This window comes from Numida meleagris, chromosome 2 (genome assembly GCF_002078875.1).
Source record: "Numida meleagris isolate 19003 breed g44 Domestic line chromosome 2, NumMel1.0, whole genome shotgun sequence".
Classification (NCBI taxonomy): domain Eukaryota; kingdom Metazoa; phylum Chordata; class Aves; order Galliformes; family Numididae; genus Numida; species Numida meleagris.
In genome coordinates, this window is record NC_034410.1 from 127,944,149 (window position 1) to 127,971,862 (window position 27,714).

Below are 27,714 nucleotides of genomic sequence, written 5' to 3' on the forward strand. Positions count from 1 at the left end.
GGACTACGCGAGGGAGGGGAGGGGACAGCGGAAGGAGGGAGGCCAAGGGAGCTGATAAAGGCGGGAGGAGTTGGAGAGAGCACGCCGGGTGGCGATGGGGCGGTGGGAGTGAGCGAACGGGAGACGGGGAACGAAGGCGGCCCGTGCCGCGTCCGTACTGTGCCCGGGGCCGTGCCTCGCCGCGGGGCGGGAGCGGCACGATGCTGCCGGGGCGGCGGCTGTGAGCGGCGGCCGCGATGGGCTGCGGGGGCAGCCGGGCCGACGCCATCGAGCCTCGCTACTACGAGAGCTGGACGCGGGAGACCGAGTCCACCTGGCTGACCAACACCGACTCCGAGAGCCCGCAGGAGCCCGGCGGCGCCGAGCCCGGCAGCAGGGAGCTGGGCGCGGGGCGAGCCGGTGAGCGGGGCCGGGCGGGGGCTGCCCTGAGCCGGGCATCTGCGTGCGCGGTGTGGGGCTGGCCGTGCGCCCGCTGTGGGGCTGGCCTTGTGCCCGGTGTGCGCCGCGCAGAGCGTGTGCCTAGTTTTACAGTGTGCATAGGGCTGCCTAGGTTCGCAGAGTGTATAGGGCTGGCTGTGCGCTCAACCTGTTTCCCAGAGAATGTCTCTGCTCCCACCAAGACGTGCAGGAAGCGACGTCTGGGCTGGAGGACACTGCGGGTTTGCGGCGCTGCGCACTGGAGCATCCCCCGTGTGCTGCCCCGGCTCGGGGAGTGCACACAGGGGACAGGACGGCGATGCTCGGCTGTGCGCAGGAAGAGCTTCTCCGTGTCTGGGGTGCTCGGGTAGGGCAGAGAGAAGGGAAGAGAATTCGGTTTTTTTTTGTTTGTTTGCTTGTTTTTGCTGTGAAATATGTGGATTTTTTTGTAAAACAGCTTATTTAGGAAATAGGTTTAAAATGACGAAGAGGTGCTGATGCACCAGCCTTCTTCCAGGTGCCATCGAATCAAGGTGATAAGCAAAATAGAACACTGATCAAGTGGTGTCCCACCAATGTGCTGGCTGGCAAGTTTGAGTTTCTCGGTTCTTGGAATGTTCTCAGTTGTGCACCTGTGGTGTTGCAGCAGGGACAGAGATGGGAAAGGGAATGAGGAGCTCTGGTCTGATGTGGGGCTCCTCATGTTTTCAGAGTCATTCAGTGTGCAGCAGTATCTGGAAATCTCAGTCTAGGTGCAGAAATCCATTGTGCTGGGTGCTGTACAAACACAACATGGCAAAGTCTGCCGCCAGCTAGATTGTAATTTGTGTACAGAGCAGTAAATGCCTGTAGGCAGCTTCACGGTGGGAGAGGGTAACTTCACAGACTTCTACACTGAGCTGCAAAGCACCAGGAAGAGATCATGCGTGTGGCTGAAGGCTCCGGGGCACGGGCAGCACCTGCAGCTGGAGTGGGCAAAGGACAACTCCACAGCGACTGAAATGCAGAGGAGAGAGGTGGGAAGGGTATGCTGTGCTCCTGGAGAAATTGTGAGAATGTGAAGGTGGGTTGGAATACAAAATGCTGTACGGAAAACAAAAAGTTAGATAAGTATTTTGGAGAGGTTTGAGATGATACTGACTGGAAAACTGGGATGGAGGCAATGGTGTTATCTCCATAAGTGAAGGCTGGACACAACAAGAGGTACCCTATGCTTATCGTTATTTTAGCCACGTTTAGTTTGTGTTGGCCCAAGGATGCGCGGTGGCCCCAAAGGGTGTCTGGAAAGTCCCAGAGGACTTCAGAGAGGGCTGCTGCAGGGTGAGTAGGAATGGAAAGGAGTGAGGAGAAGTGCTCCAGAAGCTGCACATTGAGTGAATTTACAGATGAAAGGGAAAGGAAGCAGCAGCTGGAGGGGCAAATGAGGTCAAGTGTGGGTTTAAGACTTCAAGAGGAAAACACGTCATCATTATGAGAGCTGGGAACTGCAGAACAGGGAAAGGCACAAGAGATTAAGAGAGGAGGGAAGAGGACGATGGGGCATTGAGGAGAGGGATGTGTCGCTGGCACAGCTGGAAGCAGGAAACCTCAGTAACTGGACGAGGGGCAAAATACTTAGCGGTTAAAGAACACAGGGTATACAGAATCAATGAGCATAGTAATGAGGAATGGGCTAATAACTGCCATGCATTAATCTCAGTAATCTCATCCCACCCCAAAATTTCGTTATATCCTTCTCCTTAGACAGCGTATTTAGCTTTCTGTGTCTGCTCTCACAGGAACTATATGTATTTGTGCAGCCAGATGTTTGAATCTCTTCCTAAGGCATTCAGAGAGGTGAAGTTTCATTACATTAAAAAGGAAGTCATACTTCAGTTTTTTTCATTTTCCCTTCACTTTTCTTTTCTTCCTACTTCCAGTGATCATTTTTAAGATGTTTATTCACTTCCCTACTTGTTTTATTGCATTTTCTTTCTCCTTTTTTTTTTTTTTTTTTTTTTCCATGAGAAAACATATAGGATGATAGCAACTGCTATAATATAGTTAAAGTAAGACAGAACGTTTCCTAGGTTCAGGACCAGTCACTAACAGCCGCAAAGATGTGACAGCAGCTTGCTGCAGCATAGTGCTGAGCCCCTGGCAGGGGTGAGCTGGTAAGCATAAAAGTAATAAACAACTTCATCAAGCACAGCAGGGGGCGAAATGGAAAGACACCTTTTAAACCATCAGGTTCTGTACTGTTCATAGGGCGAGTGGCTTCCAGGAGGGAGAGAAAAAAAGGAGACTCAAATGAGGCTGCAAAGGAGCAGCTTCTTGTATGGATGCCCGTCAGTGTGCCAGCTGAGAGCTCTTCACGAGACTTGGCCACCGCGTAGGGTATAGCTGGGGAAATAACAGGCTGCATTTCTGCTTGGCCCCCGTTCCTTGGGCTCTGCAGCCCTCTGCACAAACTGCCTGCTCTCTCCCGGGCAGCCTGGTTCAGCTAAGTGGAGGTGTCAGCACGTGGAACAACTGCGTGAGGAAGGGAGAACCTTCAGGATCAGGCTGGTCCCGAGGGCTGTCACCACAAGTCACAAGCAGACCACAGGGAAAGGCTGAACTGACAAAAAAGCAGAAAAACCGTGAGGTGTTTTGGATCACTTTTGCGTATTCTGCTGTGTTACTCTGTTCTGCTGGGAGAAGTCAGGTCTGTGTGTATACGTAGGCTGGGAAGTTAAGATGCACAATTTCCTGCCAGTACAGAAGTGCTTTATAAAATGATTAAGTAGCAACAGTAACAAATTGTATATTTCTTCTCAAGCAGGCCTTAAGCCGTCCCATCCTATTACTGTTTCTTTTTTTTTTTTTTTTTTTCCAGCAACTAAGCTTCTGTATTCAATTATTTTTTCTTTATTACTGCTGAAAGTGCCTCAGATTGGATAAAGCAGCATGTTGCCTCATGGGCAGAAAGAGCTCACAGCCATGGGTTAGCTCAAGTGCGGCGGTCTCCTCGGGACAGGCTCTGTCCATGTTTCTGCACCGTGAGCCCCCAGCCTCGGCTGGAGATTGTGACTGAAGCACAAATAGAAGAAATTAATTTTTTAATGATGTAGCGACCAGTGAAAAAGAATTTCATGTATCAGAACTGAGAAGCTGTGTATCAACTGTCTGAACTCATTTGTTCAGTGCCTCAACTAATAAAACACTCATGTATTTTTTATCAATGCTTGGCTCATGGTGCTGGTCAAGGCTTTGAAAGCAAAGACAATTTGTTTTTATTGTCTTTGTGTTATTTCTATAGGAAACTCTTTCCTCCTGAAGCACTTAGAGAAAAACATTATCCACAGTTTATCCCCTCATGAAGACGTGTGCAAAGCAGCTATGAGACAGGAGCAGAATGGAGTCCTGTATTTAAAAAAAAAGAATACTGTAAAAGAAATCAGTCCAAAGAATCAGAGAGAAATGTCTAGCGACGTGCTGCTGACTGTCTCTAACGCAGCTGTGCAGTTATGGATAACTCCGGTTCTCTTCTGTTGGGTGAAAGGACGAGTTGTGCCACCGCTCAGCGTCTCAGTGCTCACTGCCTGCTGTGGGGAGCTTGGCGGTGCGGGTTTGTCTTTGCTGTTAGCCCCTGGCCAAGGCGCAGCACACAGGATGCCGTGCTCCAGTGGCAGCTTCTCCTATGGAAGTTTTTGAAAATTGCGTTTCCATTCTTTACAGTAGGAGAGACTGACTGCAGCTGTAGGGAAATTCTGGGGCTGGTTGAATGCCTGTCACCATGACAACACAGCCCGGATCAGTTTTGACCACAGCTGCAATCGTCTCCTGCTTCATCCACCAGGTAAACATGAAGTTAAATCTTAATGTAAATGAATAAGTGACCGTCAGTTTGTAAATGAAGGACTTGCTTTATGCAGCAGATTGTTTCTTGTAATTCAGACCGCAGAGAAGTATTTCATAAAAACAATCTGTTTTAGCTTCAGAGCCAAAGAGTGATCACTTTTGCTGGTGGTATCAGCGTGTCGGGCTATATCACTATCCTTCCGTGCTCCTATGCCTGTAAGAGCTGCTTGCTTATGAGCTGGTTGTTTCTGAGTCTGCTATGCCTAAGGAACAACTACAGCAGCCATTCTGGCATGTAATATTTTGAGGAGATAATCTTATTGCAGCTCAGAATTGCACAGAATGACACAGCCTCTTCCCGGACTGCAGACACATTACAGTAACTCCATATTCTGCCTTAATCCCGATCTCAGATACAGTAATATGGTATTAGTTAAAGTAACCCATTTAATTACAATTTCTAGATTTTAGCTATATGGTCTCTTTCAAGTTCAGTTGTAACTGGTCACTGGATGGAGGACAGTACTGAAAGAAACCCTTCGAAGTCACACACAAAAAAAAAACCAACAAAAAAAACCAGAGAATAAAGGAAAATACGGCACATGGGACATTTCTCAGAGAATTAAAGTTTTTGCTTCTAATGTTTATCATCTAGCTTTCAGAAGGCAGCCTTCTGCATCTGCTCAGCTTTGTACACCAGCTGCTTGGAAGACATGGGCCTGGGAGTGCTGATTGATGCTCAGCTAAACATGAGCCAGCAGTGTGCCCAGCTGGCCAAGAAGGCCAGTGGCATCCTGGCTTGTATCAGGAATAGTGCAGCCAGCAGGAGCAGGGACGTGATCGTTCCCCCGTACTTAGCACTGCTGAGGCCACACTTTGAGAGCTTTTGGGCCCCTCACTTCAAGAAGGACAGCGAGGCCCTGTAGTGTGTCCAGGGAAGGGCAATGAAGCTGTGAGGGATCTGGAGCACAAGTCTTACGGGGAGTGGCTGAGGGAACTGAGATTGTTCAGTCTGGAGAAGAGGAGGCTCAGGGGTGAACCTACCACTTTCTACAACTGCCTGAAAGGAGGTTGTGTTGAGGTGGGGGTCGGCCTCTTCTTCCATGTAACTAGCAACAGGACTAGAAGGAATGGCCTTAGGTTGTGCCAGTGGAGGTTCAGATTGGATGTTAGGAAACATTTCTTCTCTGAAAAAGTGGTCAGATGCTGGAATGGGCTGCCCGGGGAGGTGGTGGAGTCACTGTCCCTGGAGATATTCGAGAAACGTTTAGAAGTTGTACTGAGGGACAGGGTTTAGTGGGGTGATATTGGTGGCAGGTGGATGGTTGAACTGGATGATCTTGGAGGTCTTCTCCAGCCTTGGTGACTCTGTGATTCCACGATTCTTGTGTATTAAAATTTGCATGGAGGGACAATAGCCTTCCCATACAAGGAGAGCTCCCCTGTGGAATGGGTTTGGGCAGGTGTAAGAAGAGAAGTGGGTTGGAGAACTGAAGGCTGGTTCATTACAGCATGGTGAAGTCCACCCAGAAGCTGGCAGATGGCTGTGCAGTCTGTGCCATGCTCTGGAAGCAGCAACCCATGTTGGCAGGGCTGGGGGCACAAACCCAGTGCCAAAGAGCTCCGAGAGATGGCTGTTTCAGAAAAACTGATCATTCACAAACACTTTAGTGACTTTAGCTAAACTTCTTACAGCTTGTGGACTTGAAGTGACAGAAAAGGGAATAGCACCGGTGCACTGCCCAGCTGTACTGCAGCCTCGGGAGTGGAAAAATAGCAGTAGCCTTTGCCAGTAAAAAAAGACATCTTTGCATCAGTCTATGACTCAGGGAGTTATAAAGAGCCTTAGATAGCATTAGAGAAAAATAATAGAATTAAAAGGATAATTTGTGTAGTAAGCGATAGTGGTCAATGCACTGAACTGAAAGCACTCAACGCTGCCACTCTCCATTATGTACATACACTTGAGTTTTGCCCTGCATCAAACCCAGCAGTGGCCTGAAACAATATTTACATCACCATAAGACAGCTTTAAAATTTCTGGAAAAATGAGACTCACCTGATGAATAGAGCTGTTTTTAATAGCCACATATTTTAGCCCAACCATGGTTGTTAATCTGTCCAAGCCATATTTTTTCATATTTTCTCTAGTTTGGTAGTATAACATTGCCTTAATTTCACATAGGTACTGATGTTTTTTTTAAGAACAAACACTAAGATATGGATTGCAAGCAGCAAAATATCTCACTGTACTATCAGTGAACTTAGGGACGTTTTCCTTCTCTGCCCCTGAGTCACCAGACCCTTCCCCACCTCTCTCCTGAAATTAAGCATCTCCTCATTTTTGAGCATGGAGAAAAATCTTGATACTGAGGCCACAAGTGCTTAAACTTTTTGCTGGATTATGAGAGGATTGCTACAGAATAAATCTTGGGGACTGTGTAGGGAAAATAATGTGGGTGAGGCTGCTGCTGCTGGTGCTGTGCATTACTGTCATTCTGTGTAATTATCTGCTATGTTGGTGCTCTCATTTATTGTGTTCTGTTGGTTCAGTATAAAGATATCAGTGATATTGAGTGTGTCCTGGTGGGAAAAATAAGCAAACTCCCGCCATCTCAGAGTATTTTTTAATAAATTCTCCATTAATAAATATCAACTGCCATATAAATGGGAGAGTGTGTAGCAAGATAAATTTCATTAAAATTATTGGATACAATTGATAGATGAGAAAAAGATCTCCATTATGAGCCTCCAGCTTGCTTTTTTTGCTAGCTGCACTGACCGTTATTGCTGTAGGAAATGACTGGGGTGGATCGTTTAACCTGAACCCCAACCAAGTATGATTTTTAAATATACTGTAATGGCTTTTCCTGCACTTCTCTTGGCCTCTAGTTAATACCCCCTTAAACAACAGCCAAGTCTTGCTAAATCCCTCCTGCAGCCTTGAGCAGACCTGCCAGGACTGATAGCTTACCTCAGCGTAGTCATTTACTCGTGGATAAAATATGTTCAGTAAAAATGCGATGTGCATGAACACTTGGATTTCATGGAAAGGAGAGACGCTGCTCAGCATCAGTCAAGAGGATTTGCAGCAGAGATTCAGAACCTTCTCTGTGGATGATTTTCCAGGGGAAAAAATCCTTCTTGCAGCATTGAAATCTTTGACAAGAAGGATGTTCTTAGTGCTTGCCTACAGGGCTCTCGTTAGCCATGGGAAGAGCTGCTGGAGGGATGCTGGAGCGGTGTCTGAGCAGCGCACCCAGGGCTGGTTCTTCCCCTTTGGATGCTTTCACCAATGAGACCTGCTGCCTGCAGGACTCTGGAAGGGAAATTGTTCTGCAAAATCCTTCTTGCGGGAAGATCTCTCCTTTTTCTTTCCTCCTTTATAGCCCAATTCAGGACATGTAAAATTCTTTTTTTTTTCTGTTCTGAGGGGATGAATTTACACTTCTGGCCAGCTCAAACAATATATTTTTTAGTCTAGGATTGCATAGTTCAAAACTAACACTGAAAACAGGAATAAGATTTAAGAGATGACTCCTGCCAGTCTCAAAGGAGCAGGAGAATGTATTTCATACAGGAAACATGTAACAGAGTCCAGTTTACTTCATTGTCCATTGACTAAATTTCCTAAATTTCCACACTGAGTAGATAGCGCAGTAATCCAGCTCTTAAATGATAGAAATCTGGATACTGCTGGTCAACTCTAGAAACATATTTCTAAATAGAAACAGAACATATCACTCAGCCCACTTTTTTATCAGGTACTTCTGCAATTTAAAATGAAACCAACTGGTTGCAATAAAAAATACTGAGATTTAAAGTTGAGCTGTATCTTAAATTGAGTTTCAGTATTGGTAGGATTTAACAGTTCTATGATCAAAGCCATAATTTGATTACACGGCTTGTTGTTTGACTCCCAAAAAGCAGCACTCTTTTCTAGATTATGTGGACAATATTTCAGAAGATGCGTTATGTGATTATGTACCATGCTCAGCAGTGCCCTTGCATGAAAAATATGGCTTGTTCTGTAATTGTACTATGACAAATCATGTGGTCCTTTCACAATTTTATTATCTGATGAACACATGCATAATCAGTTCCCCAGATTGTCACACTGCCTTTTCTGTTCTGTTTAGGAAAAATACAGGTTAAGAGTAAAACAAACAGGCTAATGGGGGAGCAACATTTTACTGGTAGCATTGGCAGCTATAGGCTTCAAGGCAGGATTTTTCGTTGTAAGGTTTTCTTGAGTGCACTGAGAGCCTCCAGGTAGTTTTTGAGTGCTGTTGGCTTGACTGAGCCCTAAATTTTAAGTATCTCATGGGAAAGAAGTTCTGTTCAGCCTCTCATTCCTCCTGGAAGATGATGGATTCGGGCTGGTCTGTTCAGGTGGAACTGAGGAGCAAAATAATCAGCCAACCCCTCAGTTGTTTGACTGATGTTTTTACCAGTTTCCTAGCAATGCTTATGATTTTGTTTCTGTATGTTTCAGATGGATATTATCCTCTCCCTGTTTCCTCTCACGTCACAGTTGTCATTCTTGTAAACTGCTAGCATTTCCCAGAAGGGCTATCAGAAGGGTTGTCAGCTAACACTTGCTGTGCTAGAAGTATGAATTTCCGCCACTCACATCTGAGTGATTTCTGAGTCACTGGCAGGAGAAAAGGTGAAAAAACTTTCATGGAGTTGTTTAGTAGACTGTTAACGGGCGATGACGCTATGTTTCAACACAACTGCTGCCCTTATTTTAGGATGAACACAAAATGTGAGTGACTGCTTTTTCACACACGTACAGATAGATTGAGCCAAAGGATTTTAGGATCTCAGTCATACCATGAGACAATTAAGTCATCAATATCTATCAGATTTCCAGGCTGGAAATATCATCTGGCCGTACAGCCCTTTGGTCTTTTCTGAATTGATTCCTGTATGGAACCGATTTCTCTTTGGGACATTCAGACTGTATTTACAACTTGTCTGTTGCTGACATTTTGCCAAAGTGATTGTAAATTATACCAGTAGCTAATCACTTATCAATAAAATACATCTCATGTCTTACCTGGAACCTTCAGCTTTGATTTCCAGCTGCTGAACCTCAGAAAGTAAAACTGAAGAGTTGTTTCAGCTCAAATGTCATGTGCTTATAGTTGCTTTTCATGAAGACTTAATCTGTCTAAATATTTTGCTGCTCCTGGGTATGATTAATTGAAATGATACAATCTACTCATCTTAAACTTCCACACATGATTAGTTAGGTAATCAGAATGGTAATAATACTTCCTGTTTCTGTACTGGAAATTGTTCTAAAACATAGTGAGTGATGTTTCATTGCCCTATCCCTAAGGACCATGTCAAGGAGAAGGACAGGCCATGAGAACATCTGCAACTCTAAGCCACTGTTCAGAACCTCCCTTAAAACAGGGTGGGTGCAGTTGTGATAAGGATGGCTGGGAGAGGGTCAGCAGGCTGCTTCTTGTTTTCCACCCAGCGTGGTGCTTTCCTATAGTTGGAACTTTTTCTTTTTTTTGCTTTTTACAAGGAAAAGTTCAGACGAGATCTGAGCCAAAAATAAGCACTTCTGGAAAACAGGGCGACTAGACTTAGTTTGGACAGCCATGAAGTAAGGCATTGTGTGTGGAGTGTATAATTTTTAAGGTGAGTTTTTACAGACAGTACTGAAACATAGCATATGTCTCTACACATGCAGAAGCGGATCTGTGTGCTATGTGTCTATACTTCTGAAATGCAGTAGTACGAAAAGTGCTTTGATGGCTTGCTATTTGTATGTTGATTTTTTACTTTGGAAGCACGAGTGATCTGTTTCTGACACGTCAAGCAGCACAGGTATCTTTCTTAATATGTTCTATCTCCAGATTTTCCCAGGCTTAAAAAATGCTCAGCAATCAATGCCTTTGTCTTCTCCCTGTACATGAAGGCTCTTCCAAAATATTGCCACTTCTTATTCCACAATACAGTGAAAATTCAGTTCATTGTTCCTGTTCCACGTATTAAAACCTGTCTCTTCATCCATTACATTACATTGAACAGTCTTTCTGTCATTCAGTTCTTTCTTAGCACTCTGATTACTGCTTCTATTCTTTTAAGTTTACATTTCTTAATGCTCCCTTCAGGATCAGACCAATTTCCCCTTACTATTTGGGAAGGACTATTGAAGTCTATTTTCCTTGCCATATCCCTTGGCTTGACTCTTGAAATGATCACTGCATCTTCAAAATGCATGCAATGTGACAATTCAACAAATCTAAAACCCAGACTGATATTTTGCAGCAAGAGGCGCATTGTTAAAGATTGTTGCACACCACAACAATCTTTTTCTAGTTGGTATAAATACATATTTTATATGTATCTTCCATTTCGTACATGTTGCAAAGTTGTCAAGTTTGTTTACAAGGTAGTTGTGTCATGATTCTGATAATAATTTAAAATAAAAACATACTAATACCCAGTTAGCATCTGCCTGTACCTGGGAAATAGCACCATTCAGGGAATATGAAGGTTTGCAGCTTTAATGCTGCTCTTGTCTGCTAGAATCCTGCATATTCTATAGCAGAAATCTTAATATTGCATCAATAAATCTGTCTAGACATTCAGATCTATTTTTCATATGCTTGTTTATGCATGTGCACATTAAATTCCAGTGTTTGAATCTTTTAAAGTTTCCTTTTATCTGCCAAAGGGAAGACTCTTCCAAAATAGCCGTGACAAGAGAAGTTTTGAAATATACAGATCTCTAAGAATCCTTTTTGTCTCATGCTCAGAAATGAAGTGAGAGGAAGGAGGAAAATAGCAAACCAAGATGGAGAGCTGGATCTCTCCATTTTGCCAGGACCCCAATGCGTGTATGTTTAAAAGTATAAAATGTATTCACCATGAGACAATTCTTTTAGCACAGAACTAATGCCATTGTCTTACAGAAGTGCATAATTCCCTAAGGCTCCTGAATGTGACAAAACCATAGCCAGATAAGGATCAGAGTCTGTTTTGCCCTCTGCTGTCTATTAGCTGTTATCTGAGTCCTCTTGTCCTGCATCAACATAGATGTCCTCATATTCCTCATACTTATTACTTTGTTAGCATTGAAGGTAAAGATATGTTCTAAACAGAAAATGCCTTTGCTCCTAGGACAAGCCAAGTTCCAGAAGGCGTCCTGTGGGCAGCGGCTGTGGAGCACAGCCCCTGGCGCTGGGCCAGGCTGCGAGCTGGGGGCAGTGTGGGCCCGCAGCTCGAAATGCACACACTTCAGTTTGGTTTGGCTTCGTCTTGCTTCACCGTCTGCAGTTTGCATCATGGTAGAGTTCAGATAAATCTCTCTGGATTCTCTGAATGCCTGGGCAGTAACTGTGTTGCATTATTATATTTCTCATTCAGTAAATACAGATTGTTGTTTCTGATGGTGTTTTCCTGCCACAACAGGCCCTCCCTCTGCAGATCTCCCGGCTCCTCCACCCTCCTGCACAAATTCAGTGTTATGTCTGAAAGTTTCTAAATTCTTCCTTGTTGGGAAAAAAAAATCTACTGTGGTGTTTCTGGCCCTCTGGCCTCATCCCTTAGGCTTCTGCTTCAGAGGCAATGACTCCAGCACTTCACAGCCTCCTCTCCGTTTTAACAGGATCCGTTTCATATTGCATTTATGCTATGGGAGAACATACAGTCCTGCAGACGCGTATTTTTCCCAAGCATGAGTAGATTCAAATCAGGAGAGCAGACATAGCAGACAGGTATTTCAATGTTCTGTCTACTTATTATCCATCTGTGTGACATTAAAAGCAAGGAACTCAGTGATGATACCAAATACATATTTTCTCTGGAAGCAGCTGCATGTTGTAGTAGTGGTGTTCGTTCTTTACTGTGAATTTTCTCTGAGTCTTTACAGTGCGGTGTGCCTGGGTATCTCATTATGCAGGCATTTTATAAACCGGTATCTTATGCATTATTCAGGAGATAACAGCCGTGATAAACAAACCCAAAAAAAGGTGCTGCTGAACCAGAAAATGCAACCTTACTGGTTTATCTGAGTCAATTCCAAAGATACAAATTTAACAGACTTTGAACAAACCCATGCTTTTTGTTCATGACTGTGCCACAGGACAGCAGAGGGTGCATGGTGCTGGGTCAGGCCTGCAGCGCACTGGGGTCAGATCTGTGTCCAGCTGTGGCCACCACCTGATGCTCTGACCTCAGGGAGGAGAACAGCGTGAGAAACACACAGGGAATTATTTCTCCCTGTATCTGTGTCAACTGTTGGTCCATGACTAGCTTGCTTTTTACTCTATTATTTTTTCTTTAGCAATCTGAATTAATTAAGTCATCTTTGCCATCTTCAAATCATCTTTATTTCCACACTAAAATCTACACAAATAGAGTTAAATCTTAATTGTGAAAATTTCCTCTCATTTCTGGGAGGCATTCTCACAAAGAATAGTCTGTGCACTAATTCTTAGACATAACCAGGCTGTGTGAAGTACAGCCTGGTTTTGTCATCACTTGTGTTGTCATTAAAACAGAAAAAGTCAGAAATGCACACCTAAAATTTTAATTCCATATTTTACATTTTCTTTGACTTCTCTATGATGATCCTGTTAATGAAAAGGATCCTCTAAAAATCTTTCTTAGGTTGTTCCCTCCCCATTTAAATGGTTCCAAAAAGCTACAGAGTGTGATTTAAACATGGTTTGTTTTAAATGGACATTAGTTTTCATGTCTCTGAGCAAGTTTTTGGAACACTGTTTTCAAGAGTCATTTAAGAACTGAAATATGCCTTTGAACAATATTGTTTACTGCCTAGAATTTTGTTATGAAGAAAATGTATGTCTTTTAAACTACCGCAGTGTCCTATCCCTGGCTAATCCATGATTTAAAAGTCTGGAAGACTAAGGAGCTCAATGATAGTATCTATGGTTATTTAATAGAGATGTAGAGCTAGGATAGAACTAAGGTAACAGAGTCATTGAATTGTTCAGACTCTTCTTTCTAAAAACTAATTATGATGTTTGCTCATACAGGTTGATTTTTTCATTATTTACAGTGAAGAAAGTAGGTAGTTATCCCAGAAAGACTGGAAAAACTTGGTGTCCTACTATGAGTCTGAATACTCTGAGCTTTGATGAACTATGAAGTACAAGCAGCAGCAGTTCTTGGAGGGCTAATTTTATTTATTTGTTCTAAGTAATGTATATATTGCTTATATGAGCTGCCTAAAAAGACCACTAAATTTTTGCATTAATAGTGAGAAGTATGGTGTTTTCTCCACTTTTTCCTACTCTATGAGTTTATATTACCTTTAATAGGCCTTTTGTTCTTCATGTAGGATATATATTAGAGACAGATTTTCCTATCTTGCTTATCTTCATGCTTGTATTGAGAAGCCTTCCATTTCAGGTATCTTTCTGTTCACCCTGTATCGATACACTTGTAAAACTGCTCTTAAATGCCCTTCTTTTAAGCTGTGCAACACTTTGAATGTGCACAGATATCGTATAGACCAATTTTAGGTTTTTTTTGTGTCACATTAAATAACTGAAGTTGATTTTTGACTCCATCCAAATTTTTCTAAACTTTCATATTTGTGAAAGTTTGAACAGTACTTTAGTGCCACAATTTAAATTGAAAAAACCCAAACTTGTGCAAATTTGATGTTTTTTTCAAAATTATTCAAATTCTGTATTTGTAAATACAAAAAAAAAAAAAAAAAGGTTTTTTGAAGATTATCATTCAATTTAAACCATCAGACTTGTGTAAGCAGTCTGTCGTGTTCCTTCTCTGGACCAGCAACTTTAGAAGTCTTTTGGACACTTTCTTTTGTAACACGCCAGGTGTTTTTGGTGAATCCATGCTGAATGGATGAAGCTAATATGTGTCCCTGATGCTGGGATGGTTTGAAGCAACATGAACACGCCTCCAAAGGACTCAGGTAGCCCAGCAAGACAGCTGTATGAGAAGAATGATTGTAGCTGGGCAAGTGCGCTCAGGTGTGTGTGACCGTCCCAGCTCTAGCTGTTCTCTGCTGCTTGTTCTCTGCTGCCTTCGTTACCTTCTAAGTTGTGCCAAGGCTACCGCTTGTGTCACTGGATGATGAAGCCTGGAGATTGATTTCAGTTAAAAATAACCTTTTTTTTCCTTGATGCTGCTGAAAGAGGTGTTTGTTGAACTACAGTCCAAAAGATTTCAACAGAATTGCTAAGAAATACAAATATTAGCTTGCCTGTGCAGCTAGAAAGCCAGTTGAAACTGTCCCATTGCTGTGGGAGAACAAATCCTTCTAAGTGCAGTTCTCACTGTGAAGCGAGACTTGGGTTTCTGGGGCTGCTCAGCGTGTGCTCTCCCAGCAGCCATCAAGAGGACCAAACACTGTCCAACCATTCCTGGGGAGAGGTTCACCATTACTTTTGTGGGGGTTTGATAACCATTCAGAAACCCCGATTTTGGGAACAGAGACATAAGAATATTCTAGGCTTGCCAGGTTATATGAAGATAAAAAAAAAAAAAAGAAAAAGTGGAGTTGTCAGAGCATTGTGGTGGGATCTACTCTTTTCGTTGGGCTTGGGAGGCCCACAGACCTCTGGCAGGGGTTGTCCTGACAGACTGCAGGAGAGAAGGGAAGTAACATTACTGAGCCCATTCATTTATATTTCTGCTGAAGCTGTACAGTGAAAATCTGTGGAGGATGTTTTCTGAACCCATGCTGTGGGGCTGATATCAGTAACTAGATGGTTAACTTGCTTTAAATGACACTCAGGCAAGACTGAGTATTACTGGCCTGTTAGGTTGCAAATTCCAGACTGTGGAGGAGAAGAAGGTCAGCTCTTCCCTGTCTGTGTACTGTGGCAAACCCCAAATAGCAATGCAAAATAGTTTCTATTTAAAAAGCAACAATCTGCTCCTGTCTTTTCTTTAATATCATCTCTGGTTTGCAGTCAGGAGTTTCTTAACTTGAGAATAGCAAATATCTTTCAGAATAAAATAAGAAAGCTTGCTGCACAGGTAAGATCATCTAGTATCAGTGACTGTGAGATCACCTTAGTAAGGATGTAGAGATTAACAGTGGAAGGCTCAGATGTTGATACCTTGTTCACTTCTGACCTCTCAACCTTGCAAAAGATGACAGTTGGGCTGCAGACTAGCAGATGACAAAAAATGAACCATGTACACCATTTGCAGGATTGAGATTTTCCATCGGCCTCCAAAAATGTTCTGATGTAAGAAAAGTTGTTCTACGGACACCAGAAGACAGATCACAATCTTCTGATGAATGAGCAGTTGTGCCTAATGACAAAGTAACTTTTCAGTGAACAGCTGTTTCACAAGACAACTTAGTTAGAGGCCAGATGGCTGAAGAGACACATGGTTGAAATTAATTTATCAAGATAACTCCGTAGAATGAAAAACTCATAGCTCATATGTGCTTGAAATGTCCAAGATTCAATTAATGGAGTTAACAGAGGATGCCCAGGGCATTTTGCCTGTTCATAGCTGTGCTCAGGTTTGTTCACAGAGCTCCAGTGCAAGGTGAGTAAATGAACTATGCCATGACCACTGGCTTAGAGCTTGTATTCAGGCATAGCTACTGGCCTCTCCATCTCACTTCCTGAAAACTGATTTTCTGTGTTGTATCAGCCTCTACTGTTTCATGACACTTTTATCTCTCATTGTGCACTGCAGAGTGATAGGAAGACACAAAACCTAAAGTACAAGTAGAGATGGACTTTCTGGAGATGCAGAAGACATGGCTTACTGGTGTCTATGAGAAGTTACCTCTAGATTTATGTGTAAGAACAGTATTAGTTTTTATATCTAGCAGCAGAATACAGCTTCAAAATGCAAGTATTTTGTCTTCCTAAGTAAACTATAATATTTTCAAGTTTCAAATCAATTTTTTTTTCTATCAGTCAAGAAAGTAGACAATTTAGCATTATTCTCAGTAACTACCACAAGTTAAACTGTCCTAGGAAAACTCTAACCCCATCTTCTGACTGCTTAGGGAAATACAATGACTAGTTTTTATTTAGGCTTCATAAATCTTAACACAACTTTACACATTTTCTAAATAACGACTTTGAATATTTGGGTGAAGTTTCATTGATTTCAGTCATTGCCTTTGAATGCAATGTTACTTTCCATTGATAAAGCAGCTTTTCTGACAGATCTCTGGGAAATAATTCAGGCTTTACCTTGTTTCACTTTCAATATTCTTAATATTGTGCTTGTATTCCCACCCAATTCATGGCAGAATGCGCATGATGATGGTGCAATGCACACTTCAAGTAGCAATGAATTGTCTGTTTTTCCTCACATGTATTTTTCCCTTACAATCTGTGACTACTTGCTGCTTCTTTAGTTTTGATATCTGCATTGCCAGTTAGTAAGTCTATCTGTGGGTTTTTCTTATTTGATAATTTTATTCTAATAAAGCTCTTTATAAATAAGCTTTGTTGGAAATAAAGTTGAGAGCTACAGTCATGCATCTCACTTGCTCTTTGAGTTTGGATTTCAGACCTGGTGTTGCAACCAGATGCATAGTGCTCTGCACTCCCTGTAAATGACAACTGATTTTTGTTAATGCAATAAGATGAGAAAATTCTTTTAGGCTGGTCAGTATCATACTGCACAACGCCTGCCTTCTCCACCCAGCTAGAGCAGAAAGCAAATTAATCATTTATTTGATTACTGATAGTCAGAACAGCATGAAAATTGTTTTTCTTGAGTTTCTTTCCTCCAATTCTGGTTAAAAAACTGGAGACCAGAAATAGAGTAATAGTGGAACAGCTTTAACGGTAGCCCACTCTGGTGCTTGCCTCTGGGTCCTGAGACGAACCCTCAGTCATGCATGCTGCTGTGTGTGGGAAGTCCCAGTATTTGGAGCAGATGGAGAGCTCTTACCAATATGCCACACTCATTAACCCATTTTCCATCATTCCTGAGCCAATGTTTCATGGTGAAATATAGGAGAAAGGGCAAGTGATCCAAAATGTAAGGATAGGAGCTACAAAAGGAGGTAGGATGCTCTCACTGTGGTACCATGAAGCGCCTTCTCTGGCTTGTACTGTCACAAAAAGGGGTGAATAGGAGGAAGCCACAGTTACCAACCACTGCTCAGTACTAATTGACAATTTCCCATATCCCCACTAGGTATTCTGGAGGATGGCAAATCAACTCAGGCAGGAGGAACCACAACACCAGCCACCACGGGGATTGTGAGCACTGAGAAGAGGACCATCAGTGGGGCCCAGTGCATGAACACTGCTGGAGCTGGGCCACCACGGCAGAGCAGCTTCCGAGCAGCAGAGGTGAGGGTGCAGCTGTGTGCCTGGTGCTTGGCTCTGGCCTCAGCTGAGTCAACATCACTTTTGTGATAACTCTCCTCATTGCAGTCAAAATGGGATAAGATACATTAATGGCACCACACCAGAGCACGATTAGGCCCAGCATCTCTGGCGATGTCTCATGCCCGAATGGCCACAGAATTGATGATTTATTTGGCAGTTGGAGGAATTCATGCCTGTGGTATGGCAAAAAAAAAAAAAAGAAAAAGCTTACTGTTTTTCAGCTCAGTCCCTCTGTGTCATGTGTTGTGCTAACTGTTTAGACTAATAATCTGAAAGGGAATGTGTTTTTCCTTCATTACTGCTTTGCTGAAATCGTGTGCGGTGCATGGTTCATTCATGGCTGGATGCAAGGCCTGAAGGAGGCAATGGGAGTCCTTTCAGCAATGTCCCTAGGTTTTGGATCAGACCCTGCCTCTTTCCCCCCTCACCTACTGTAAGCTTTGTAGAAGGATCATCTGGTGTAATGACCAGCATGAAAAGGCAAGGCTTTGAGGCCTAAGCAAATGGACAACTCAATCCATGTTAAACTCTAACTTGGATTTTCTAACAAACACCACATTGGTTCCTTTGTGCTTATTTTAAACCTTCACTGTATTACGTGCTGCACTTTTGTAGAACAGGAACATTTCCCAGTGACACGAATCCTGCTGTTTGCCACAGCTCCAAAAATATGGATACATGTCATACATCAGCACAACACCTAGAACCACAGGTTTGCTGTGAAGAAAAAACATAAACGTCTGTCATAAACATTAGCCTCATTAGCCTACAGAGAAAAATCAGTTTGTCAGGCTGAATGTAGCTGAACGCAACTAACATCTTTATTAATCCATTTTGAAAGAGACTTGGCCACACTCAAGAATTATAGTGTATATCTGACATATTGTTGGAGAAGATTGTTTTTCCAATTTTGCAAGCAATTGAAAAATTTAGACTTACTAGGAAATATGGGCAAACTTCCACAACATATTAATATTGTGAATGTTGACTATAATTGGACTTCTCAGCACAGTGTAGGTTCCTGACCTGGATCCTTATGGCTTTGAATGTATCCTCCCACCTTTTCCTAGTTAAGATACATTCAGTAAGGTATTTGTATTATTGAATCCTAGCATCAGATAGTGGTGTAGCACTTTTAGCAGCGCGTTAACATCATTCTACACTTGTAAATATATGTATCTAAGAAAGGAAGACAATTTGTTTAAATTTATTACAGCCAAAACGGAAATACAAGTTCCTACAGTGGGCAAGGCACATTACCTGCATCAGGCTCCAGCTCTGAATTGCCGTTCTGAATCTTGGTTTCTCTGCTATTTAGGGAAGCATAAGATAATAGATTTCCAATTCAGATACCTAAAATTTAGGTGCCTAGTGGAGAGAAGGTGACTATTTCTACCCCTTCAACTCAAAATGTGTCCATTTTATTCATCTGAGTAGTCATATTGACAACACTTCCTATTATCTCTAGATGTTGTAGAAAGCAACGTGATATGGAACATTCCACTCTCAGAAGACTTGGGTTCTCCCATTGGCTTGTGGGGAATATTGCTTTTCCTCTCTGTCTCATTTTCTTAGGCATCAAGCTCTACAGCCTCCTACTTCTTCATCTATACCACTGGTCACATGACAAGTTCAATTTGTGGTGTTGAAAGAGATGGCTTATGATGTGGGCTGTGTCTGGTAAAGCTTAGCATTCTCTCATGAGGGTAATGGCTGGACAGAGTTCTTGGCAGGGTCCCCACTTGAGCAGAATCAACCATCCTGGGATTCTGTGATACCATACTGTGAAAAAGTCCTGGAAGTAAAAGATTCTGCTGATGAAAGAAGTCCTAATAACAGTGAAGGTCTATCAACCTCAAAAACAAAGGTGGAGTCCAGGTTATGTCACTGACTGACAATAACTTACTTGATTTTCACGATATATGTAGCATTTGGAGAATCATTGTGTGAATATGAGCACTGGGAGAGTATACTGGAAAGGAGCAGGTCTATTCAGCTTGCATATATGTGAAGTAATATGTACTGGCCTATGCGAGTCCCAGGTTTTGCCCTCTGATAAATATATACTTTCCACTCATGTCAGTGGAAGTTTACCAGACATTATTACCTCTAACATTATTACCAAGCAAATTACACTCAATTTACTTGGCATTATTTGCATTTGCAAATTGTCTCATGAAGCACTGGAAATGCAATTACCAAAAACACCTATCTCCACTCTCTCTTTATATCTGTCTGGTTATGAGTGTCCTTTGCTACACCTATCTGGTTTACTGCACATTGTTTATGGAAACAAGCAGACAAACTAAGACATGAAGAAGGGTTAGTTTAAATTAAGGCTGCACTTGCATGTCTCAGACAGATGGAGTTTTCTGAATATTTGGAAATAACCCGATGAAGTTCTGGAGGGTATATAGAGGTCTTATATGCAAGCGTATAGGTCTTAAATGCAAGCAGAAATAAGTGTTATTTTGAAACAATGTTTTGATTTAAGAAATCTAAGAGAAACTACAGAAAATTATGTTTTAGGCTAATTACTCTTGTTTCCAAGTGACATCCAAAGGAATCCCTAATTTTCATTTCTGAACTGAAAAAAGATTTGCTTCACTTTCATAATACATGCATACAGAAATGCTAATGATACCCAAAAAGGGTTGATCCAAAGCCTACTGATGTCCACAGCCTTTAAAGCAGTTATAGAAGTTTACATCTCTGTTGCATAAGAAAGTTGCTCCATGTCACTGCACTGTGAAGGGAATGCTGAGGTGTTTCTGTTCGTTAGAGCCACTTGGATAAATTAGGAGTCAACCGTCAGTGGTTCTGTCCTGTCACTGTACTACTCACTGTGCTGTTTAAAACTTCCACAGAGTAAACGGGACACACAGAAAATGTCCGTGAAAGAAGTCACCATTAATGTTTCGAAAACCATCAGACCCAGCGACAAAAGGATAACAAAGAATTGTGTCAATTAACAAAGGAACGCAAAAGTGAGGATGGACCTAAGAATCCTTTGCTGCACTTTACATGTGGTCAGTCACTGATGATTTGAAGATCTCCAGATGTTCTGTGTTGGATACAGCAGGCAGCTGCTGTCGAGTGCCTTCAGAATCATGTTTTGTAGAAAACATCTGCAGACACTGCATGGCGTTCAGATGGCGTTTGTCTGCAGCAGTGGCACCACGCAGACAAACACCAACATTTGTGCCATTTGTTCTTTACTAAGTGCTATGTGATCTGCTCATATGTGTTCTGTTCCGCATTGCTAGTAGGATGAGACTGAATGATAATGGGTATTGCTCATCCCAATTTAAAACAGCAAATGAAGAAAATGAACCTGCATTTTTAAGGATAATTTGTTAAGTGTGCACATTCAAATCTACAGAATCTACAGTAGATTTGAATGCTTAAAGATCTCACTCTCACCAAACTCAGACACAGATGTCTTGGAAATAGCAACATAGGTGGCTTCCACGAAATCTCTTTAAAACTACATATATCACTTAAATATAGTCAGTCACGTAGTACCCTTTTTATATATTAGTCTTTTAATTACTTAATTTTAATTTATTTTATATATGGACAGATTTTAGGTCCTAAAAGTGGTAACTTTCATATTGACCTTCCTTGAAGTTCCCAGTTGTAGGTGGCCGATAAAGTTATGTCTGTTTTGGATTTTTAGACCCATCCCTTTACTTATGTGGAGTCCCAGACTGACTTCACTAGGCTCTGGAAAGTAAGTGATCACCAACTTTACATGAAAATATCCGTAATTCTTAAAATAATATTCCATCAATGACAGCTCAAAAGAATTAACCCTATTTGATCAGTAGTAGTAGATTTGGTGTGAAGAATGTATTTAATTGCATAGTATGCATCCTGAATCACACTACTCCATGTTTATCATAAATATACAGCTAAAAGGAATATAAATTTTCAATGTAGTGAAGACCAGGAATTAATTCAACATATTATTTCTCAATATAAAAATAATACTGTATGTTCTCTGTCAGTTTGCTCTTTTTTTGAAGATAGAAGAGGTAGATTTATTTGCCTCCTCCATCAAACATATATATATGGATATCCTTAGAGTGCCATTTGAAACAGCTATTTAAAGATTGTTCATAACAAATAGATGACATTGGAAAGAAAATCCGTGTACAAACTGCAATAAGTCCCATTTGCACTTGGGAAAATTATTATAAATAGAATTGTGGAACTGATTCCTAATTTATTCCATATTAGGACCACTTTAATAACTTGCTGCTATGTTTATGATTACTTAATAACTTGTTGGAAAACAAGTCTATGCAATAGGGAATTGTTTATTAATTATTCTAACACAAAGGCAGGGCAAAATCCAGAGCCAGGAAGAGAGTTTTGCATATAATAGAAGATGTATTTATAAGAAATATTTATTTTTATTTGTCCTAAAAATGGAAGATGAACCTGTGCTGAGCCTTCTGCAGTTCAGCATGCTACCTGGAAAGTGATCTTTTGCTAGATTTTTACATAAGAGAATGAAAAAGTACTGAAAATACTGTTATACAAGTAAACCAAGTGCTGTCTGCATGTATCTCCAGCTTGTGGCTCTCTGCCAGCTTGCTTGCAACATTACAGGACAGGAAGAGACTTGACTCACTCTAACAATAAGCAATGGCTGTAGCAGCTCGGTGACATTCACATAGAAATGGATAGCCATTGTTTGAGGCCATGTGCTAATCTGATTGAAAGCACACATTCAGGAGTCTGCATGATTTGTGCAGAGCAGACTGTGAACCAGCCCAGATCTGTGCCAAACTTGTAAACCACTCCTGTTTCAAAGAATTTACAGGCAGAGGGAGTACAGCATAAACTCATGTGATAAAGGATAGCTATGGAAAGGAATGAATGATGCGTAAGGGAACAGTGGATTTTTAAAGAAGGCAAAAGGAAGTTGCATTACATAAAATACTGTTCCACAGAGAGGTTCCTAACAGCATTAGGGCAAGCAGCTGCAGTGACAAAGGAGTCCTGGCAGTAAGTTATTTTCTGGCTGAGAAATCACTTCATACCGGTGTGCTGGCCGAAGGCATATTGTAGAATCACAGAATCATAGAGTGGCCTGGTTGAAAAGGGCCTCAAAGATCATTGACTTTCACTCCCCTGCTACGGGCAGGGTCTCCAGCCACTAGACCAGGCTGCCCAGAGCCACATCCAGCCTGGCCTTGAATGCCTCCAGGGACAGGGCGTCCACAACCTCTCTGGGCAACCTGTTCCATATGATGTGTTGGGTCACAATACAGAGGAAAGGCAGCAATGCTGCATAGCACATAGGTACGAGGGAGAGCCCTGTCTGCATCTGGGCAGTCAGCAGGGAGCCAGTCTTCTGAGTCTCATTCAGAGTGTGAGATGTGAAGGTGGTTAGCAGGAGGAGTTTATTGCACTGGTGCCTCGTTATCCATTCTTACGTTGCTTATGTTGACTGTGTTCTCCATCCGTGTGTCAGCTGTGGAGCTGGAAAGTCCAATTGCTCTGCATTGCCCTTCTACCTGCTCATGGTAAGTTTCTGCAGCTACTTCAATGTCCCATAAACATGTTTATATCCTGAAAGATAACTTCAGGATATTCAAAGACTGGATCCAACTTTCTTGACACAAACCATGTCTAGTTACAAACAACCTCATAAACTCTTTTCTTGTAAAACATTACTCCTCTTACTCATTCTGAATAGAAACTACCTTATTATCTACCTTGCCGTCCTTTACTGGATACGGTGGGGAACATGACCACTGAGGATAATGACAAGGCTGAAGTTCTCAATGCCTTCTTTACATCCGTCTTTAACATCAGATCAGTTATCCTCGGGGTTCTCTTCTCCCTGACCTGGAAGTCTCAGATGGGGAGCAGAATAAACCTCCCACGATTCAGGTGGAAACAGTTTGAGACCTACTACTCCACCAGGACTGCCAGAAGTCCATGGGGCCGGATGGGATCCACCCAAGGGTGCTGAGGGAGCTGGCAGAGGTGATTGCCAAGCCACTTTCCACCATCTACCAGTGCTCCTGGTCAACCAGAGAGATCCCAGAGGATTGGAGGCTTGCTAATGTGACTCCCGTCTACAAGAAGGGTTGTAAAGAGGATCCAGTGAACTACAGGCCTGTCAGCCTGACCTTGGTGCCAGGGAAGGTCATGGAGTAGATCATCTTGAGGGTGATCACATGGCATGTGCTGGACAACTGGGAGATCAGGCCCAGCCAGGATGCATTCCTGAAAGGCAGGTTCTGCTTGACCAACCTTATCTCCTATGATCAACTGACCAGGCTGGTGGATGAGGGAAAGGCTCTTGACATAGTCTACCTAGACTTCAGCAAAGCTTTCGATGCTGTCTCCCACAGTATTCTCCTACAGAAGCTGGCAGACCATGGCTTGGACAGGTACACTCCTTGATCGGTGAAGAACTGGCTGGAGGGCGAGGCCCAGAGAGCGGTGGTGAATGGAGTTAAATCCAGCTGGTGACCAGTCACGAGTGGTGTTCCCCAGCAGTCAGTATTGGGGTCTGTTCTGTTCAGTATCTTTATTGATGACCTGGATAAGGGCATTGAGAGCACCCTCATTAAGTTTGCAGATGACACCAAGTCGGCAGGAAGTGTTGATCTGCCTGCTGGTAGGAAGGCCCTACAGAGAGATCTGGATGGGCTGGATAGCTGAGATGAGGTCAGTAGGATGAAGTTCAGCAAGACCAAGTGCTGGGTCCTGCACTTTGACTACAACAACCTCACGTAACGCTACAGGCTTGGAGCAAAGTGGCTGGAAGACTGTGTGAAGAAGTGAACCTGGGGGTGTTGGTCAGCATGAGCCAGCAGTGTGCCCAGGTGGCCAAGAAGGCCAATGGCATCCTGGCTTGTATAAGAAATAGTGATGCCAGAAGGAGCAAGGAAGGGATCATCTCTCTGTACTCAGTACTGGTGAGGCCGCACCTCAAGTACTGTCATCAGTTTTGGGCCCCTCCCTATGAGAATGACATCGAAGCCCTGGAGAGTGTCCAGAGAAGGATAGAGAAGCTGGTGAGGGGTCTGGAGAACAAGTCTTATGGGGAGCAGCTGGGGAAACTGGGATTATTAAGTCTGGAGAAGAGGAGGCAGAGGGGAGATCTTATCGCTCTATACAACTGCCTGAAGGAAGGCTATGGTGAGGTGGGGGTCAGCCTCTTCTCTCATGTAACTAATGATAGGACTAGAGGGAATGGCCTCAAGTTGAGGCAGGAGAGATTCAGGTTGGACGTTAGGAAGAATCTCTGAAAGAGCAGTCAGGTGCTGGAATGGGCTGCCCAGGGAGGTGGTGGAGTCACTGTCCTTGGAGGTGTTCAAGAAACTTTAGATGTTGTTCCAAGCAGTTTAGTGGGAAATATCGCTGATAGGTGGATGGTTGGACTGGATGGTCTTGGGGGTCTTTTCCAAACTTGGTGATTCTATGATTCTATGATTATGTCTAAGATAGCTTGTTAGCTCTTGGCATTTCAGTTCCCAATGACCTTAATAGAATTAAGAGTGCATTGAGGAAACCTGAATCCTGCCTCTGTACATAGATAGAGTTATATTTATGTTTTCTTTACTTTGCTTCTTCTAAAGACAACCACCAGTAGAGATTACCAATTTGCTTATGAAATAATAGACCATTCTGTATAATTAAGAGTGATAGAATCTGGACTACAGTGCTCAAGACAATTTAAAGACCTAAAAATAGATTTTTGTGCTGGTTTTAGTGGAAGAAACAAGCTCAAAGAATCATCTGGGCATCTTCACTCCCAGTGACCTTCTTAGAACTGAAGAGTCTTATTTGCAGGATCTATTCTTCACGTTGTATCTTTAAAATATAAACGGCTCAAATACAGGAAGTAAAACAACTGTGTTAGAAGGTATACACTTTTAAATATGAACCTGCTGACATCTCTTTCTTCCTGTATGTCAGGATTTTTGAAATGTAATTTTCCCACAAAAGGTATTATGCCACTTAATTTGTTCCTCATTCTTTGACTGCACAGGAGGATTTCTAAAGCTACACTGAAACAAAACCCTTTCTGCTGACATTTGCTAGCCTTGGGTGAGATTTCATAATCTACCGTAGCTCAGGTTTTAAATAGAAACAACATTATTTTGACAGGTTTCCACAATACCAATACAACATATGTATACGATTTTCGTCTGATAAGTACATACATGTAAAATATATTTTCTTCCTATATGTGAGAAATTTAATCATTAAGAAGAAAGTAGGTGTTGGGTAAAGAGAGAGAATTTACAGTTACCAGCAGACAGCATTTGGTGTAATGTGGTCTTTTACTACTCCTTGCTGTCCCTCATACTTCCTCCTTTTATTTCGTAATTTCACCATTACTGTGTGTCATTGACTGGAAGATACACAATTTTACTGTGCAACAGTAAGAAGTATGTCCTATTACTAAAAAGTAGGAAAGTACAATTAATGTCTAAGCAATATCTAAGTACTAGGTTGAACATACATTTTTGTTCTCTAAATGACAAAGATCACATACAAGACAGAGAACCAATTTTTCTGATCTTCCCAAGATGTTCATATACATATAAATCAATTTGTGTATGTCTCTGTGTGCTTACGTTGTAATATTTTTAAGGTGTACTTCTGTTCTGCAGTTCATGCATGGGATTTTTTGTGGGCCTTTGAGTTGTGTTTTTACCCAAGTGTAAAAGGTTTTAATATTTGAATTGAAATCTGTTTTACATGACTTGTTAGAAGAATAAGATTTATAATTTTTGCTCAGAAATGGCATTTGAAACAGCAGGTTTCATTTTATTTGAAAATAATTAATAACCTATCCAAGTAGGGATTCAAACCAGACTAGAAGGAGCATTTTTATACTCTCATTTTAACTTCAAATTATTTATTATTATTATTATTATTAAGATTGATCTTGAACTTGAAAACAGAAATAAAGAAAATTTTTTAAGTGTCTGTTCATTACTTTCTGGATTTTCCATTCCTATGTTTGTTGTTGATTTATTTTTAAGACTGAGAAAGTATAATGAATGGCTTGCATTGCCTCTCTGTGGAATATTTTTGTATCTGATGTTCTCAGGCTGTGGCTCATGGACTGTGTGATCACATTAAAAAAAAAAAAAAAAACTAAAATACCCATGTTTCACATAAGAAATACATATATTTGCTGCAGAGGATTTATGAGGTCAGAAATGAGAGGAATTGTAGCTCTATAATTTTAAATGGGAGAGTTCGTGGTTGCTGTAATGGCAAAAGTGGGAGACATTGGGAATCTGAGACATTCTCCTCAGTCAGATGTTGCATTAGAGTTCTGAGTTGCTCGATTAATAGGAAATGCTGTGCACACTGAGGCAATCCTTCCACTTTATGCATTCTCAGCAAGGCTTCTGCTAAAGCACTCAGCCATGTTCCAGGCCCCTCACTTTAAGGAGACCCAGAAAAGCCAGAGCAGTCAATAGTGTAGAAGACAGTCTATGGGCAAATATCAAAGTGTTCTGGCTTACTGCAGAAATGAGCACCCTGATGGGAAGCATTCCTGTCTCCTTTCTTTACCATGACTTGCAAGAAGAACTGGAGTTATGGGGAAGTTGGAATGATTATTGTTAGAAAACAAAAAACTTCAATGATAAATAAGTTTTTGACAGTGTATCTAGGCAGATTTGTTAAGATCACAGCAGATAAGTACCTGTTCTATTGCGTAGGGACAACTGATTCTCCATTTCATGTCATTCATTGTTCTACCACAACACCAGCTCTACTAAATTCTCCAGAACCCCGAAGTTAACTTTTTTTCGTTCTCCAGGTAGATCTCTTCCCTGAGATAGCTTGTGAATAAAAGAAGATATTTGACATACAGCATTAATCTTGTGCTATTCAGAGGTGATTCAGTTGTAATGACTGTGAGCAAAAGGCATGATATGCTCATGTAATTATAGTCCCACTTCTCCTTAGGTGGTAATAAAACCTATTTGTCCTTCTTCCTCTCCTGTCATTTTTACCAGACATGCTTTGAAGGTTCATTAAGACTGCTGTATAAGAAGAAGGAATGAGAGTCTCTGTTCCACAGTGAGCACAATAATAACAAAATAAAATAAAATAAAATAAAATAAAATAAAAT

General features: G+C 41.9%; 1 protein-coding gene across 1 annotated transcript; it reads left to right on the forward strand.

Annotated features, from left to right (window-relative positions):
- Nucleotides 1–24,710, forward strand: BAALC (BAALC, MAP3K1 and KLF4 binding). Its single transcript, XM_021388163.1, has 3 exons — nt 1–399; nt 17,389–17,546; nt 20,453–24,710. Exons 1-3 carry the CDS (start codon nt 237–239, stop codon nt 20,555–20,557), a joined length of 426 nt encoding a protein of 141 aa, XP_021243838.1. The 5' UTR covers nt 1–236; the 3' UTR covers nt 20,558–24,710.